Genomic DNA, 17107 nt, shown 5'->3' on the forward strand with positions numbered 1-17107 from the left:
TTCTGCAGCACCTATTAAAGCTACTTCCCCGCATCATTGGAGATATCGACAACTGTACTGTTCTTTCGTCAGTACTACTATACTTCATAATTCAAACACTGATATATATTTCCTGGAGCTGCTCCACTTTGGCTTCAGGGTTAATTAATTTTAAAACTAATAGCAAATCTATGTATTGTGCACAGTAATGTATATCTCACAATTTTACATTTCCTCTTCCATTCTTGCACTGAACTTCCCTTTTTTTTCACCTGTGCCACACAAGCTAAGAAGAAGAAGAAAAAAAGGAGGGGGATAATTTGCATAGAAACTTGGTATTGCTTGTGTGGTGATTCTCTTATAAATGAACTCTGCAACTGATAATGTCACAATTATTATCATGTTCAATAGGACATTATACTACAGCTTAAGATGTTCAGCTTGATGTACAAGTTATTAGCAGATAACCCCTACCACTCTCCCAATAGTTTTATCCGGACCATATCAAATCAGATGATCATAATGTCTCTATGTTCTGAAACGGTCTTCTCACCATTTCTCTTGAGACTGACTGAATTGTGATACCCTTGCTTCCATGCTGTTTTGAAACAAAATGCTGAATGCATAAACGTTTATTGTTCTCCACTTCAATAATGCCGTTTGCTGGCCAAATGGTAGTTTGGTGTTATGAAAGTTTGAGGAGAGGAGCAGCAAGACTATGTAGATAGGCATCTGATTTCATGTGAAATAAATCTCTTTTTCCTCTTAAATCTTTTTTTTTTTCTTAAGCTTTGGCTACTTTGACTCTGCGGAATGGAAGGATATGATCAAAATGATCAAAATAATTTAAATTAAAGTTGGTAAGTATTTTGATTGAATTTATTTCTCCTAGTCTTTATCCTCTCATCCTAATGAAAATTATATACACTCTTGCCAATTAAAAACAACACGTTAACATGACACCATTGAAGTTGTGAAGCTCAACTCCATGCAAGTAAAATATAATCAAGATATCTGAATAATTACCACTTGCCATAACATTCCATCACAGTCAATAAATTCACTTTTCCCACATTTAATGATTCACCGCTCTGTTCCAACTTTCCATTAAAATCTTAGAACTTATACCTCTTTGAGACACCAGTGATTAAGCAAGTATTTACTGCAGTTTGGTTACTCTTTGTAACCTTCGTCTGGAATATCAAGTATTTCTTGAGTCGAAAAATGAAATACTCTTCAATAAACCAGTGTAACCACTTTGATACATTGGTTTCAATGTCTTGTCCCATGAGGTAATATGAGTCAGAATTAGTGACAAATAGAAAATTACATAAGTTATATTTACTTAAAAATAATTACAAAAATTCAGAACATTGCAATTTATTTCTTTTTATCATCCTTTGATGCAGGTGTCACTTTATCCTTATCTTTCTCCTTGTCATCTTCTTTCTCTTTGCCTTCTTTGTCTTTTTTCTCCTTGCTTTCTTCTTTTTTTGCAGTAACTTCCTTCTTTTCAGATTCTCTATTAGTCAATTTGTTATTGATGAGATTGTGTAAGGCGACAATGGAGCGTACAAGTGAAGCAAGGTACACCACCAGCATCTGGTCATTTGTTTTGGTGTAAAGTGAATCAACAAATGTGTCCCTTGAAACGTCTGGGAGTAAATTGAAAATATCTTGCAATTGGTACACAATTTGGTGGTTGATTGGCAGCTTGCCTTCAGTGACCTGCAATTTTAGAAAAGCATTTTGGTTATAGTTCTTTCACCTTACAATTTAAAGTGAGAAAATAATACAAGTTCAATTAACAGACCTGAACAAGATAGTTTCTGATTTCCTGTATTTGAAGGTGCAAGCCCTTCAGGCCCAAGAGCTGGTTTGTGATCCTCTGTGATAAGGTTCCAACCGTAGTATCCTTAATGTCACGCAATAAATGCTCAACACCTACTTCCTCAGCCTCTTCAGCACCAATTTCACTAGGTACATGTTCAAAAGTTTTGGTTGTAGGAGAGCCATCCTGTATGAGGAATGGAATAGTTACCATTAACAACAGCACTTGATCAATTCGTAAAATGATGACAATAAATAGTATGAGCATGAACATAATAAGGTTACTTACATCATGAACTTCTTCAACAGCCCTGTAAGCTTCAGTGGGCAAGCCCAAATCCTTAGGGGCAGCATCAATAATGACCAAAACTGAGTTTGGACAGTACCTCCTAACCAATTCATTGATTGCAACGTCATTTTGGTGTAATTTGGGGCCAGTGTGATACCAGCCTACAACTTTCTCTCGTGCTGGAAGAATATACAAACAAGATTTTAGATTAAAATCTATCTGCAATCGATTACACATAAAGAAACAAGATATATAACTAGGAAAAACAAACCAAACTGAAAAGTCCCTTACCATTCACTTTTTTGAACATTCCATACATATTCTCCAGATAGTCATGGTCAAGGAACCACACAGATTTATCCTTGTCGTCTTCATCAAACGGAACTGAGAACAAGAAAGATTAGAATCAATGATTAAAGGAAGTAACACATAAGATGGAAGATTTTTTTTTTCTAAAAGTGACACCCATTCAAACTGTTGAGGTTAACCATGATACAGCCAAATGTCAAATTGCTATTTCATGAGGATGGTGACCAGGTGCGCGAAAGGCCCAAGAGTATGATTAAATTCAGCTAAGTTAAAGAGAACATTTACTAAGAAAACACGCTAGTATACTTGATTGCCCTGATTTGATTTTTCAACTAACCTGCAAAACTGTTGGATACATCCAAGACACCTTTAGCTCGCCAGCAGCCCAAGAGAACTCCAACGACTCTTTTTTGGTTTCCAATTTTTCCCATACGGTTAAAGTGATCAACTACACTTAGCAAAACTAGTGGATGAACCACAACTTTGGAAGTCACAGGCTCTTGACTCGGCATTTTTGGAGCGGTTCTTGACAGACAACAGTTTGATCAGACGTCTTCTCGGAGCTCGGCTTCGGCTGCTACTGCCGCCTTGAACTGCCAAAACAGCTCCACTTCTTTTGTCACCGGTAAAACTATAAACTCCAAAAACGTGCTTTATACAAGAATAGAAAAACAGGATAGCTATTTAAACGTCGTCATACTAAAGACATTAGTAAAATTTTGCTTTTTAATTCTTGTGAGATTGAAAAGAAATTTTTTTAAATAGCCATTTTTTGAAAACATTTAACATGACATGTTGGCGTTCTGTCTTCCGTTGTGTGCAGTTCGAATGTGAGCCGACATTTGTTATTGTTGTGGGTTGTGAATTTTCCTTTCAACAACGAAGTTTAAGAAGCGTTTTAACAACAAATACCAGTTGGAATTGTGCTGGTACAATGATTGTCAACTCTTCTGAGGATCTAATTTAGATGTTAAATCAATCATGAAGTTTGGCGGAATTTTTAATAAAAAAGGGTAAGCGAGAGACCTTAACCTGTAATGACTTTCTTTCTATTCAAGTTAGACTATTTTATTTCAATCTATTTTGTTTTCATGGCTTATGTTGTAGTTGTCTACTCTATTGTACTCTATATTTCTAGTTTGATTTCAAATTATTACTTCTATATTCCGTCAACCCTTCCACTGCTTTCTTTTAAAAATAAAAAAAAACAAACCTGATCATTACTTATCTTAGTTGTTTTTATATCTCATAGATCGGACAAAAATGGATTCAAAGAGGACCTGGCAGTATCTGATCCTGGTTCGGATGACAGTTGGAATGCATTATACAACAAGGTTAGCGGTTATTTATCATTTTCCCATTTGTAAAATGTTTTGAATCATTTTAGATGTGGTGTTATTATTCTCATTGAACGCACAGGTACCTGAAAAGAATTCAATTCAAGGCCCGTCTGAAGCGGCATTACCTCAAAGTAACCCCACAGAAGGGTTTGCTGCCACTCCCTCCACTGTAAATACAAGTCCTGTTGGAAATTGTACAAAAGAAAAGGGGGGAAGGAAAAGTGCAGACAAAAATACTCTCAAAAACACGGATGCACACACAAGTTTCACGAAAATTTCTACTTGCAAGAAATCTAAGCAATGCAATTCACGATCATTAATCCCAGTTACAAGCACTCCTTTTATGAGTGTGAAACGAATACCATCTTTCAAGGTCTCCCCAATTATTTCCACAGTTAATGGCACTAATAATGATGGGTAAGTGTGTGGGATTTTGTTGTCATAATTTTATTCTTTGTGATATGTTAACAGCTTACTTATTTCATTCGGTACAGATTTCAGGAAGGTACTTCACCTTTTGCTGATTCTACTGCTAGCCTTGTTGTTAAGCGGAATAACCCCACTAAAGATGTTGATGCTTTTGATCAGCTTCTTGACCCTAGGTACTGTTAATCTTGTTATTTCCTTTCCTCATTGATATTTGCATTTAACTACTTATCACTATATCACTGTACTTTTATTTTCTATTTAGTAAAAAAAAATTTGAAAACACAACCGGCATCTTTCCAGGTGTGTAATTTTATATTTGTTTACTTTTTGCATAATAGCTCCAGATGTTACTTACATTTTCATTGAATTTCTTGTATTATTTTTCAGGAATTGTGCCTTTGCAGTCAGTTGTGAACCAAGCTGATACCACTAGACAATATGCTGGTGGCATCATTAGAGGCACAAAAACCTTCCAAGATCAATTCACTGACTATGCCTACAATGATTCTCAAAGTAGTTTAAAAGAAAAAAGCACAGAAAAGGTAAATAGCTTTACAAAGCCTGTAAACTGTCGTAGCAGAGGAACTAGAAAGAGCCATGGAACTTATACAGGCACTACACCTGCCCAGAACGAAAAAAAATGTGAGCAAGTTGTGCAGATTTGTAAGAAATCAGTATTGGAGCACCCTTCACAAGATAGTGGACACCCATCCAAGAAGACATCAGTAAGGAGAAGCACAAGAGGGCTAATTTCGCAAGAAGTTGTACAGAAATCAGTTCAAGAAGACAACAGATCCTTGCACGGTAGATTACAAAAAAATAATGTAAGCCCCCTCAACGTTACAACTGTCCCAAAAGTTCCAGAAATCAACAGTAAAACACCATTAGAGCAACCTGCACCACCTAAAACATCTAAACAAGTTGTTGAAATTGATCCTGGGTCTCCAGCAAAAGAGAGTAGCTGTCTCAGGATTGACCAGAAATCTGAAAGTGGTGTAAGTAACTGTCTCAAGGTTGATGACCAATCTTTAAAGAGAACTGAATTAATAGAAAGACAACCAATTCAGGGAGATGGGGAAAGAAACTGTTTGGCAAAATCAAGGAAAGAAGTAAATGATTGCATTGAGCAACCAAATGAAGAGTGTCATTCGCCTACAGAGGAAGGCAGTGCTAGTGCCAAAATGCCAGGTACTGAATATTTTTTAAAAAAAATTAATTTAAGGGAAGGCTTTGTCTTTTCTTGAGTGATTGTATTAATTATGTAACTGTGTAATATGCTATCTTCCATGATGCAGGAGGAAATAAACTCTGCTTTCGGTCTGCCTATGAAATTCACATAGGAAATAACTGCTTGAAACAAGCAAACGTCTTTTCTTTTGCTTTTCCGCAAAATCATGAGGATCAATCAGATCAAGCTTCTCCCAAGAGAATTGAATCAGTAGAGAGAGACCAATTAGGAGGTGGGGAAGGATGTAAGAGGGTACAAGAAGAGCCCATCAAGAACGTATCGCAAGGTAAACTCTAAAACTTAACTGTTTAGGAATACTACTGATTTTTATTGTCATATCATATTAGGTTTATTTTTTAATAGAAATAGAGGAAAACCCGAAACTGGGACCCTCAGAAGATGTACCTTGGTGTGCACTAGAATCTCTATGTCTTTCTCCTTTAACTCAACGTACCTAATCTATCTAACTGATAATTATTTTTGAATCCTCTCTTCATCATTTTATTTTTGTTGATTTATCTATTAGTGGAGGACAACAGAAACATAAATCCTTCAGAAGATGTATGTCATCAAGACGTGGAATCTCAACGCCCTTCTCTAATATCAGAAAGTAATACGCTGGAACCCAGTGTAAAGAAGATTGAGACAAGTAAAATTTCTCACAAGTCTGGAGTTGGTTGTTCTCCATCCACACCAATTCTACCTAGTACAATTGAAATCTTGAATAAACCTTCACCTGAGGGTCTGTTTGTTCTTTAAACTTTTCTTAACTTTTGTTAAGGAACTTGTCTTTAATTTTTCGTATCAGTATAGCTGACTTTGTTTACTGATAATCCAGCCTTTATTTTCAGGTGAAACTTGTGCGAGTCTTGTTCCTGAAAAGACTAATATTGTAATTGAGACACCTCCAGACACAGCTGAAAACTCCAATGGTTTGTCAGATTACAATGATAGATTTTTTAAATTAAGAAATCAAACATTTAGTATTTTCATTTGTGCTGAGATATCTTTGTTGCCTTGTGTTATGTTAGGAGGAGTATCGTCGTCTGAAGAAGAAAGAATTTTGTTACGAGCTCAAAGTTTAAAACTAAGGGAAAATCAGAGTAATTCATCAAGGGTCACGAAAAGTCCCAAAATTATTGACACTGCACCATTAGGTAGAGTACGAATTAAATAAGTAGTAAAGTAATACTGAAGTATCTGTTATGAAAGTGTCATATTACCCATGATAACACTTTTATATTCAATTTCAATCTCATTTTAAGGTGGTAATTCAAAAGTTCTTGGCAGAAAACTCAGGTTTTCTGTACCCTTGCAATCACCTGTAAAAAATTCTGAAGGTATTTACGATTGATATTGTTTTTCGTCTACTGTATCCATCTATTTTTTTAAAAAAATCATTCAGTCATTTATAATGTTGATTATTAAAAAATGGAAATTTACCTTTATCATAGCTTTTGGGACCAACTCTAAAGCAACCCAGAAGGGTATTTTATCTCATCAAATCAGATTTGATAAATCTTTAAATCAAGAACATGAATACATTCCACCAGATAATAGAGGTAAAGAAATAAGTGATTTTGCGTTTCATTAATTCTTGTATGCTTTGATGTTAAACTATTGGCTAATACACTTTTTTTCACTCTCATTTAAGCTCCTAACACTTTATCTGACTCAAGTCTTGAAGTTGGTGTTTTTCTATCAAGAAACCCTTTCGAGATGCAGAAGACTTTCGATGATGATTTTGAATTAGGTATGTTGACTTTTTCTATCTATTTTCAAAATAAAATAAAACCTTTGTCCATTTTATTGGTTGTAATTTTCTTACCACTGTTTTCATCAATTTTAGAAATTATGTCATCATCAGAGGAAGAGAATCAACGCTCAAAGAAGAAAAAGAAGCATGGTACCTTGCGGAGTTAGTAGCTTGTCATTTGTGCCCTCTTACTCAACAAATGTTTTTGTATTAATTTTCTAAACATTCTTTTTCTTTCTCACTTACTCTTGTTTTATTATCAATCTTAGAAATGTCGTCATCTGAGGATGAGAACAAACAATCAAAGATGCTAAAAACGGATGGTAATTTGCAGAGTGAGTAGCTTATAATCCTTACTGTTACAAGCTCTTTGTTTTCATTTTTAAAGAAAGGTATAATCCCTTTTTATCTTTAGATGTGCAAAAGACAACTAGATTTCATAAAGGTAATTCTTGTGACAATTAACTTTTAGCACATTTGAATCTTGGTAATCAAATTATGTATTATTTTACTCAAGAAAACTAATTTATTTGTTTAATGTCCTTTTGTTCAGGTTCCAACTTAAGCTCCAGGGTTAAAGAAATACGTCGACGGAAAGAAGCGCAAATTGAAGCTCTACGAAACTCAAAGGGGGATGATTCTGATAGTGATCCCTTTGCCGAAAAAGACGGTTCAGGTGTGTGCACACTTCAGACATTAGTGGCTGCTAATTACAAAATCATACATCAACATCATGTGCTTGTTTCTATCATTCATCTTTGATTTATTTTCTGTGTAGTCAAAACTCAGTCTTCTAAACCAGGATCAGGTAACAAGTCTAGTGAAAATAAAAGGTTACATAATTTTAAGGGCCATGTTCGTCATATGAAAACATCAACTGAGAAAACAAAGAGGGAAAGGAAGATATCTCCAATGAACGCCAGAATTTGTGTGGAGAATATTCATGAGACCCCAGTTTTCGATGGTAAGTATCATTCATATCTGGAATGAGCCAGAGATAATGTTGATGAAAAATCCACTCTTGGCATTTTGAGTGTGTGGACAATATGTGGCATGCTAATACAGAATGGATATGTATTTCTGCATTGTTTGATGTATGGTTTTTTTTTTTTACTATAGACATTGGCCTGTTTAATGAAGATCTAAAGAAAGATAGTCAAACAGAGGAAGATCAATGTTTGCAAACTGGTTCACAAAATAAAAGTGAGACAAAGCAACTTAAAAATTCAGATATTAGAACGGACAGAAAGAATAGAGCCATGAAAATACAAGGTAACAAACAACCAAGCAGAAGAAAAACAGACGAGAGGTACACCCACCTATCAGTACCAAGTAATGACAATGAACAGCAAGTAACAGGTGGGTTTTCATGTGCACCCATTATAAAATCTTCTGTTCACATTTCAAGAATATAACACTTTTCTCTGTTCTATCTGGACAGAACCTCGCTACTCTCAACGCGTCCGCAAGCCACCTTCTATGTACTGGCTTGGAAAGAAATCAAGAAATACTGATAATGATTTTGAAGGTCTTGTAAAAAGTAAACAGTACAATCCAACACAATCCCCAGCATTGTTTGATGGTATGTATGATTCTTTCCTCCTTATTTAGAATGCTCTTTAGCACTCATCTTTGATTGCACTTTTACAGATGATGAAAATGAGAGAAGAAAATCGAAGAGCCAAAAACGGAAGGTATCCAAGTCAAGTAAACCAAACATTTTGAAAGCACTTAAAAAGATGAAATCAGCAGAATCTGAAAACCCTTCTCAAAACTTAGAATCTTGCCCATCCTCTGACTTAAAGAATGTTTTGATTAGTAGTGTAAAGCAAGACCTGAGTTGTTCTGTAAATGAAATGCAAGAATTCAGGTGTGTCCAAGGAAGTGGTCTAAAGGGAGACATGCTTGCTCTAGGTGTTGCAGCAAAGTATGAAAAAGTTTTTCACAACCACAATCAGGTGAATAATTACTTCTGCAAGTATTTGCTGCACAATTTTTTTTAAACTTGAAGTATCACTGAATTTAGATTCCTAATGTTATTGCAAAAGTATTCTTTTTGATGTGTGTGTGTGTTTTTTTTGTTTTTTTTTTTAAATGAATAAAATTGGTTTCTGCTACAGGTATTTTATGTATTGGAAGGTGACATCAGTTATGAGTGTTCTAATGATAAAACAACACTATCGCCAGGTTCATTCTTTATTGTGCCTCATGGTAAATATTTCTTGCACATGTCCTTTGATTTTGAATTCCCTTAACTCAATCTTCTTAATTTAAATCACACCCTTTTGTTCTAGATACCCAGTACATTATCACCAACATGAGCAACTCTACTGCAAAATTGGTAGTTGTTACTTGTAAGATGTGATTTTACAGTCATATTCATGGTTTTTAAGTGCCTTTAAAAAGTAATTTTTTAAAAATCTGTACATAGAGTGCGAGTTAATTAATAGGATATATTAATTTTCTATTAAAAGGAATAGGGCTTTGACCTCTGCACTTAACTTAGTTCAGATGACATATGTATCTGAACCTGTTTCAATTACCAGTCATTGTGTTTATCTGTCTGCTCAGTATGGTAATCTCTGTATTGCTATTTTTTCTTGTGCGCTAGCAAGGATTAGTGATGTGTGTATCCAATGCAATCTGGTAATTTAATTTCTCCTAGAAAAGACCATTATATGAAATGTAATCTAATTTATAATTGACATAAAATGAAATGCTATGATGTTAAAGTAATAGCTTTGTACATTATTTATATTTTTGCAATAAAAACAAATACAGTTTATACTAGCTAATTGTCATTTTTCCCAAGATTTCTCTGTTCTCTGGGTCAAATTTCCCGCTCATAATGCCTGATTCATACCAACGCATAAACACAAGACAGGTCATGTTGTTTTTATAAAATGAAAAAAGTACAGACATTTCACTTTTAAAGTAGCTCAATAAATAAAAAATAAGTGTGAGAAGAAGATGCCTGTCTGGTAATTAAAATAGAAATGGATGTAAATAGTGTACCACTCCATGGGTGCACAGTTGGTCAGCTAGAAAGCAGAAGCAGAAAGCGTGCTATCAACATGGCGACGATTCGGGGGTGTTTGGCGGCTTCAGTGTTATTCCGAAATTCCGTCAAAAAATCATGCGTCAAGTACCAAGGTAATATAATTGTTGGTCGTTAACAATATTCGTGTCTTTTCCAAGCGTACATGACCAGTGGGGTTGTTTAAATTAATCCGAAAAATGGGACTCACTTCCAAAGTTTTTAGGTTAGCAAATATTTCTTATAGAAAGGTGTCGGTTTTGTTTTCCAGTTGTCCGAACCGTGTATGGCAGGAAGCAGTCAGACGAAAGGGCTGACATGATAAGGGAACTGTTTAAACGGAAGCAAGAAGCTGGCCCAGAAAAGAAAGCACACCGAGGAACATATTTGGATTGGTAAACATATTTTTTTATTTCCAGGGTTGTCAGTGAGATGGTCCTGATCAAAAGATGAATAAATTGTGTCATCTGTTTACAGGAATTACAAGTCTGAATTGTTTGCTTTTTCCAAACGGATTGGTGAGACCTTCATGAATGGTTCTCTTGAAAGAGCGTTTACTCAAAGGTAACATGGTAACATGTCTACTAACTATGCATCCCTAATTGAAAGTTAAACGAACATTGACTTATTTAAATATTTTTGTTCTTTAGGTCTTATGTTTTACAGCAAGAAGCCACACAAAAAGATCTAGGACTTGATGATCCTGATCGCGTTTTGGAAGACAATAGATCTTTAGCAGAGAAAGGTGAAGAGCTTTCTAGAGACTTTGTTGCTCGTTATTTACGCACTGCCCTACCTTGCCTACCAGAGGAAAACATACAGTGAGTATATTCGTACTTAATTTCCTTTCTAAAGCTTGCTCCCTTACTTTTAATTCTCTAATTTAATACAATCTTATCTAATTAGGAGCATTAGAGATCATTTACTGAAACCAGAAAGTGTTGCAAATATTATTTCTAACATAGGAGCTGATGAACTCATCCTTACATCAGTAAGTTTACTTTTATGAATTTTCAAAGCTTGTTCCATGAATAGCAATTAAATAATTTTAACTGTGCTGTGCCAATAATTTTTCAGGAATTCCCTACTGAAATACAAACTCGAGTATCTACATTTTATGCCTTAATTGGTGCAATAGAAGAAAGCAGTGGTCAAGAACGAGGTGCATTATTTGTTCGTGACTTTATCATAGCTTCTCTTAGTGGTCAAGATATTAATGCCCTCATTATGCCTGAAAACAAATTTGAAACGTTGAGGGAGATATTTTTGAGGGAAGGGAAAGAGCCACCAGAACCAAGACTAATCTCACATGTGGGAATAAATACAATTATTCCATCATACAGAGTTGGAATATACTCAGAAAAGAAACACATAGGGACAGGTACATTTCTTTTCTGAAAAAGATAATTTTTGAGATGTAATAGTGCTGTTTACTTATTTTGCCTCCTAATGTCATAAATCATTTCTCTACAGGTGATGGAGAATCAGTTAAAGATGCACTTGACAACGCTTCTTTAAGTGTTTTATGGAAAATGTGGGGTGTTCCTGACGCAGTATTTCAGTTTCCTTATCAATTAGATGTAGGACAAGTCTTGAGTAACAACCAAACTAATGTGCCAGGATCTGAGTGGACAAGGGAAAAGATAAGTTGCAGATAAGTAAAACTCTATTTGATATAAGCTATTGTTAAATACATCTAATAAAATTAAAATACTTCAATACAACTTGTTGAACACTTTTTTTTTACCTATATCAATGTTTGTTAAAATTGAAATTGTGTAGCAAGTCTTCTGCTCTAGCGACTAAGTGAGGCAAAGCACAGGGTACCATTGCAGTAAATATTTATGTCAACTTGCCCCTTCATGCTCTCTTAAGTTCTTAACAATGTAGTTATGGCTAAAGACAATTTAACCCTAACTGAAGAGAAAAATTGTGCATTTGTCCAATTGGCAAGTATTCCAATTATCACAGGCTTGGAGGAATCTTGCAATATACAAGTTATGTAAACTAGTTTGGCTTGTAGTCATGTAGAGAGGAACATGATCTTACAAGTCAAACTAGTTCACTGAATAAAAATAGAAATTGCTAACATGTTTAAATAAAGTACATTTGTAAAAACCACATAACTAAGAACATAAGAGCAAAGTTTCACAACTTAAAATGTTAGACCTGTGTCTTTCACTAGGTTGCCGTGAGCATCTTTTATTCGTATTCTTCCACTTGGATATTTGGTTTCTTGGCTCCCATCTTTGTACATAAATTTGACAGTTCCATCTAAGAAGTCCTTTCTCTGAAACATTTCACAAAACAAAACTGTAGTACTGCTTATAGCAGTTATTGTTCTGCACTGAGAAAAGAACACGTAGGTATATTTAAAAATATAATAGAATAAATGTAACTAATAAGAATAGTTCACTGACCATGTAGTCCCTAGTATGAAGTTCTTTTTCTCCATTAGGCAGTAGAATAATAGAGTCTCCATTAGGAAGTTGTTCCACAGCTATTCCGTTTGCAGAAGAAGTCAAATCACTTTCATGTTCTTTACCATTTCTTCGTCTGTCAGCGTCTGGAAGAAGAACCTTTACAGAGCCAGATTTCTCCCTTTGCTCAACTTGACCACTAATTTAAAAAAAGATAAAAACGGTATTAGAGGTACATTTATTTTCTATTTACCTCAAAACATTGTGTTTAGCAAAATTTAATACCTTGGGTACCTGAGTTCTTCATGACCATCGGGGTATGTAGTCTGCCATACATTTGTCTTGGCATAGAAATAGTGGGTGGTACCATCACTTAGTTTCTCCAATTGATCCCCATTAAAATATGAAATATGAACTGGCCAACCACTAGGAGGAACTGTCATTACACTTCCACTTGAGCTGTGGCGTGTCCAGGTGCCATCTGGGTGAGTTATAATTTTTGTGCCATTTTCTTTTACCTGTTCTAGTTTACCGTCGGGATGATGTATTGATCTCATAAATTTCTCAGTTTCATATGTACTTGAAGATGAAATATGATTTCCTGACAACCACAGAAAGGCTATGTGAGGAGTTTCTAATCAAAAGAGGACTATGAACAATGGAAAATTAATGCATTAATGTTACACAAAATGATTACCTGAAGAATGAAGTGGTTCCAGAGTTGGTGGTAGACTTGGCGGACTTCCTTTATTTCCAGTTGTTATTTCTGCATCAATACCACTTTTTCCAAAAATAGCATCATATTTTGCTTGAGCTTCATCTAGGTCAAAGGGTTCACACTCCAAAGAGGAAGCCTTAAGAGAATCTGCTTTGCCATTTCTCAAGAGAGATATACGAGATTGCAATGACTTTCCAGCAGCATCTAATTCACAGTCACTATCACCACCCACATCATCATCAGATGTCTCTTTGCCAAGGTCTACTTCTTCATCAGTCGACCACTCATTTGATTTATGAGGAACATTTGGGAAACTCTCTATAGTAGTTTGTGCCTTATGATTACTAGTGTCTTTACCTGACTTAAGATTATATGCTGAACCTTTCGGTTGCTTGCCAAATTTTGAATTCTCTTCTCTAACAACTGTTACCTTTGGTTTGACACTCCCAAGTTGTTGAGCAATCGAATTGATGACTCGAGTGTTTGAAGAAGCCTTGGCCTTGGCTGTGTTTACAGCAGTTTCCTTGCAAAAATAACAGTTCATAAAAAAATTTAAGAGCTGGAAAGTATAAGCAATGCACAGACTTTTCTATGTACTTACCTTCTCTCGTTTTAATTTACTATTGTCTTCTTTTAGTTTATCATTTTCTCTCTTCAAATTGGTGATTTGAATCCTGAGATTACTTTCAAGACCTCTTGCTTTGGCACGGTCTGTTCTCCATCTCTCCTCCCAGTCTGCAATCTTTTAAGTAAATATTAAGTAGATATAAAGACTTCGTTTTCTTTGCTTTAACCTGAGCTATGACAATTTTATATTCCAGTAACTTTACCTCTTGTTTTAGACGCAGCACTTCCTGATGGGTTATAGGATCTGGTGCCTTCCTACGTTCTTCCCGTAAGGTTCTCTGCAGAGCTTGCTTCTCTTTAGAAAATTTCCCTAGTTCTTCAGAAAGCCTCTTGGCAGCAGCTTCCCTCTCATCTTCTAACCGTTTATTGAAAGATCGAGTATCAATCATTAATCTGTTCTCCAACTCTTGAACCTAAAAGTAAATAATTTTAAAATGTTGCAATTTTAAAATATTAAAGTTTCTAATGAAGGTCTAGTGTCAAAAGTTTAACTACAAGTACCTTTTTTTCCAATGAGGTAGTGTACTTTTGTGATTTATTCTTAGCTGACTGTAAAGTTTCAATTTCTTTTTTTAAATCAGAGAGGTGAGATTCAATTTGGTGATTTATTTCTTCGAGGTTCGCATCATTCATTAACTTGAAAGGTTTTTGGGGAGATGTTTCTTTGACAGCTACAGGGGATTCCATAACTTGAATGGATTGCTCTGAGATATTAGATGTCTTCATTCTGGTCGATATTTCCTCTTCACTCTCTTCTTCTGAAGAACTGTCAGACAAACTGGAATCAGAATCTGATTCAACATTTTCAACCGATTCTTTAGAAAGAGCGTTTTTTATAAGACTGCTATCAAGGTCTATGCTTGACATTGTCTTCATGAGGTGGGGTTTTCTAGCTGGTCCCAAAATTTCAAGCATCCAATCAACATTTTGAGAAACAGGTTGTGCTTGAGATGACTCACAAAGCTCCTTATCATCAGATCTCATAAAAGGTAGATTTTCAACACTATTTAATTGTGCTTTTTCAGATATGTCAGAGTCCAATTCTTGACTCTGTGGTTTAAGAAGAGATCCTGAACGTCGAGCACGAGACTTAATTAAATTTTCTAGGTCAGAAACAGACCACATTGTGTGATGGTCTTCAGATAAGCTATTATTATCTTTTGCACTGCATACAAATTTGCGCCCTGTTTTTATAGGTGATAATTGTTTTGACTGAGTTATTGCATCTGGATTGGATTGATGAAGAGCAATTTTAGACGACTTTGCGATGAGTCTGTCCACTTTAGAAGATGTTGAACAGAAACTTGCATTTCCAACATGTTGCTCTAAATCCAAGTATGCTGCCAAAGATTCTTGATCTTCCTGCAAATTCAGATAAATGAATTAGATAAATAAGAGAAGAATGAGGGAAAAATTTCGGTTAAGAACTTACCTCTGGGGATGAATCTGGTTTTGAAATTGTTACTTTTTTCACGGGCGACATATTACCTCTTGATTTCTGGGGCTCAGTTCTTGTCAAAATGGATCTAAATCTATCTTCTTTGTTTAATTGTGGATCTTTGTAATATCTAGGAACATTCTCTGGAGCACTAACTGATGAAGGTTTCTCCTCTGCTTCAAAGACTTGAGACCAGGTACCAATATCAACACTGCTGGCTTTTTGAGAAGGGATGGAGAGAACCAGACGCTGTACAGGAGCTGACAAGTCATCAGATTTTGATGTTTTGGTTGAATTATATTGTCCTTCATTCACTGGTTTTGTAGGTCGTGCAGCATTACTTGATACTTGTCTCATAGAGAAGTTACTAGGTTTTGGATTGCTTTTCCTGTTCTGAACAGTATTTGGCTTAGAGGAACCAGTTTGATAAGGTTTCTTTAAATCATCAGGTTGTAATCGATATTTTAAAAGTCCTTGACCTCTCCGAAGAAAAGGTCTCTTCACCACTTTGTTGGAGTCTTGGCTCAAGTTTTCTGTGTGCTTCTTGTTTCCTTCAGTAAATTTAATTGTTCCACTGCCACTTCCGCCCTTCTTATTTACAATTAAGTCTAATTGTTTTTCTTGTTTACTCCTGGTGTCTCTGTCTCCGTCTCTGGAGCGAGAATCCTCATCTGCTTCTGGAATGATGGAGAGGTCGTGCTTGACGGCAGGTGGAGCCAATAAATCTACTTCCATTGAAACATCGTCAGGTTTAAAAGCATCCTAAAATAAACAGCAAAGGGAAATGATTTTAAAAATATGACAGAATAATATTGCATGGTTTCAGGTAGGATAGAAATATTTAGTTAGATACCTTAAGTGCAAAGCTACTATTATCTGAAGAAAAATCCTGGATTTGATTTGTCTGTCCTGAAACATGGATAAATTGATATTAGACTGACTCTTTAGAAATGAAAAACCAAGAATTCTAGCATACCAAATACACATCGTCAAACCTGTCGTTTCTCTGCCTAAGGTCTCTCCTAAAATACTTTGATGTCTTCGATGCCATTCTTTCAGACCTTCCCATCGATCCAAAGACGCAAGCCCGCCTCCTAAATACGATGTCATCTATAACAGCGGACCAAGAAAAAAATGAGCAACTAATCAGAATAAAAAATTCTAATGAATTTAACTACAAGGAAATAAACAAACTTCCTACAAACTAACAAAATAGTTAATACATTGCCACATTCCTTACCTTGCAATCTTAAAAAAATTAATACATTTTTAATTGAGCTCGAGACATTAAAGACAGATACGAGATCAAAATTTGTTGTCCATGGGGAATTGAGCCAGATTCTTTCAGCGTTTCCAGAAAACTGCTTTGACAAGTAGCAGTTCTTGGAGATTGTTTACGTTTACAAACGACAGTTCGGCTCGGCATTGAACCGCCAAAACTAAACTGGCTACTTAGAATTTTTCATACGCTTTTACTGTATGAGAAATTTAAAAAGACGTCAGAGTACCAATCTGACTGACAAAATTAAAACGCTTTCGGTAGGATTCACACAAGTTTCCGGCGTCAATAAAGGATTTGATGTTTTATTTCTTGTTTTAAAATGAAAATCAACTAGTTTGGATGAAAGTTGATTTCTTTTACGATTATTATGTAACGAATGCCAGCTAGAGTTTTCTATCTAACTACAGGTTGGTGAAGCTGGTAGT

At 35.4% G+C, this 17107-nt stretch overlaps 4 protein-coding genes across 5 annotated transcripts; 2 read left to right on the top strand and 2 right to left on the bottom strand.

Annotated features, from left to right (window-relative positions):
• Window positions 1–1300: 1300 nt before the first annotated feature.
• On the bottom strand, window positions 1301–2996 carry LOC113210691 (26S proteasome non-ATPase regulatory subunit 7). Its single transcript, XM_026428794.2, has 5 exons — window positions 2745–2996; window positions 2390–2482; window positions 2099–2277; window positions 1793–1996; window positions 1301–1707 (listed from the first exon to the last, which is right to left on the bottom strand). The coding sequence occupies exons 1-5, from the start codon at window positions 2917–2919 to the stop codon at window positions 1360–1362; spliced, it is 999 nt and encodes a 332-aa protein (XP_026284579.1). The 5' UTR covers window positions 2920–2996; the 3' UTR covers window positions 1301–1359.
• A 127-nt stretch (window positions 2997–3123) lies between these two features.
• Window positions 3124–9945, top strand: LOC113210690 (uncharacterized). 2 transcript variants are annotated; one of them, XM_026428793.2, is made up of 24 exons: window positions 3126–3420; window positions 3660–3741; window positions 3827–4164; window positions 4242–4349; window positions 4439–4476; window positions 4564–5171; window positions 5244–5364; window positions 5472–5690; window positions 5931–6146; window positions 6256–6336; window positions 6436–6561; window positions 6670–6744; window positions 6859–6966; window positions 7059–7157; window positions 7254–7322; window positions 7430–7495; window positions 7576–7605; window positions 7714–7836; window positions 7939–8124; window positions 8280–8519; window positions 8602–8742; window positions 8811–9118; window positions 9281–9371; window positions 9455–9945. In XM_026428793.2, exons 1-24 carry the CDS (start codon window positions 3389–3391, stop codon window positions 9523–9525), a joined length of 3576 nt encoding a protein of 1191 aa, XP_026284578.1. In that variant the 5' UTR covers window positions 3126–3388; the 3' UTR covers window positions 9526–9945. The 2 variants fall into 2 exon arrangements, with proteins under 2 accessions (XP_026284577.1, XP_026284578.1); XM_026428792.2 differs by having other exon boundaries at window positions 3124–3420; window positions 4564–5364.
• Window positions 9946–10158: 213 nt separating this feature from the next.
• LOC113210684 (39S ribosomal protein L44, mitochondrial) lies at window positions 10159–11921 on the top strand. Its single transcript, XM_026428788.2, has 7 exons — window positions 10159–10313; window positions 10469–10592; window positions 10675–10761; window positions 10848–11018; window positions 11104–11188; window positions 11275–11578; window positions 11671–11921. The coding sequence occupies exons 1-7, from the start codon at window positions 10235–10237 to the stop codon at window positions 11853–11855; spliced, it is 1035 nt and encodes a 344-aa protein (XP_026284573.2). The 5' UTR covers window positions 10159–10234; the 3' UTR covers window positions 11856–11921.
• On the bottom strand, window positions 11846–16839 carry LOC113210683 (centromere protein J). The gene is made up of 11 exons (XM_026428787.2): window positions 16641–16839; window positions 16396–16510; window positions 16254–16309; window positions 15395–16162; window positions 14464–15324; window positions 14166–14375; window positions 13937–14077; window positions 13315–13858; window positions 12903–13218; window positions 12618–12816; window positions 11846–12487 (listed from the first exon to the last, which is right to left on the bottom strand). The coding sequence occupies exons 2-11, from the start codon at window positions 16508–16510 to the stop codon at window positions 12353–12355; spliced, it is 3345 nt and encodes a 1114-aa protein (XP_026284572.1). The 5' UTR covers window positions 16641–16839; the 3' UTR covers window positions 11846–12352.
• Between the last annotated feature and the right edge of the window lie 268 nt (window positions 16840–17107).

This window comes from Frankliniella occidentalis, unplaced genomic scaffold, assembly GCF_000697945.3.
Source record: "Frankliniella occidentalis isolate FOCC.00 unplaced genomic scaffold, Focc_3.1 Scaffold48, whole genome shotgun sequence".
NCBI classification, from domain to species: Eukaryota; Metazoa; Arthropoda; class Insecta; order Thysanoptera; family Thripidae; genus Frankliniella; species Frankliniella occidentalis.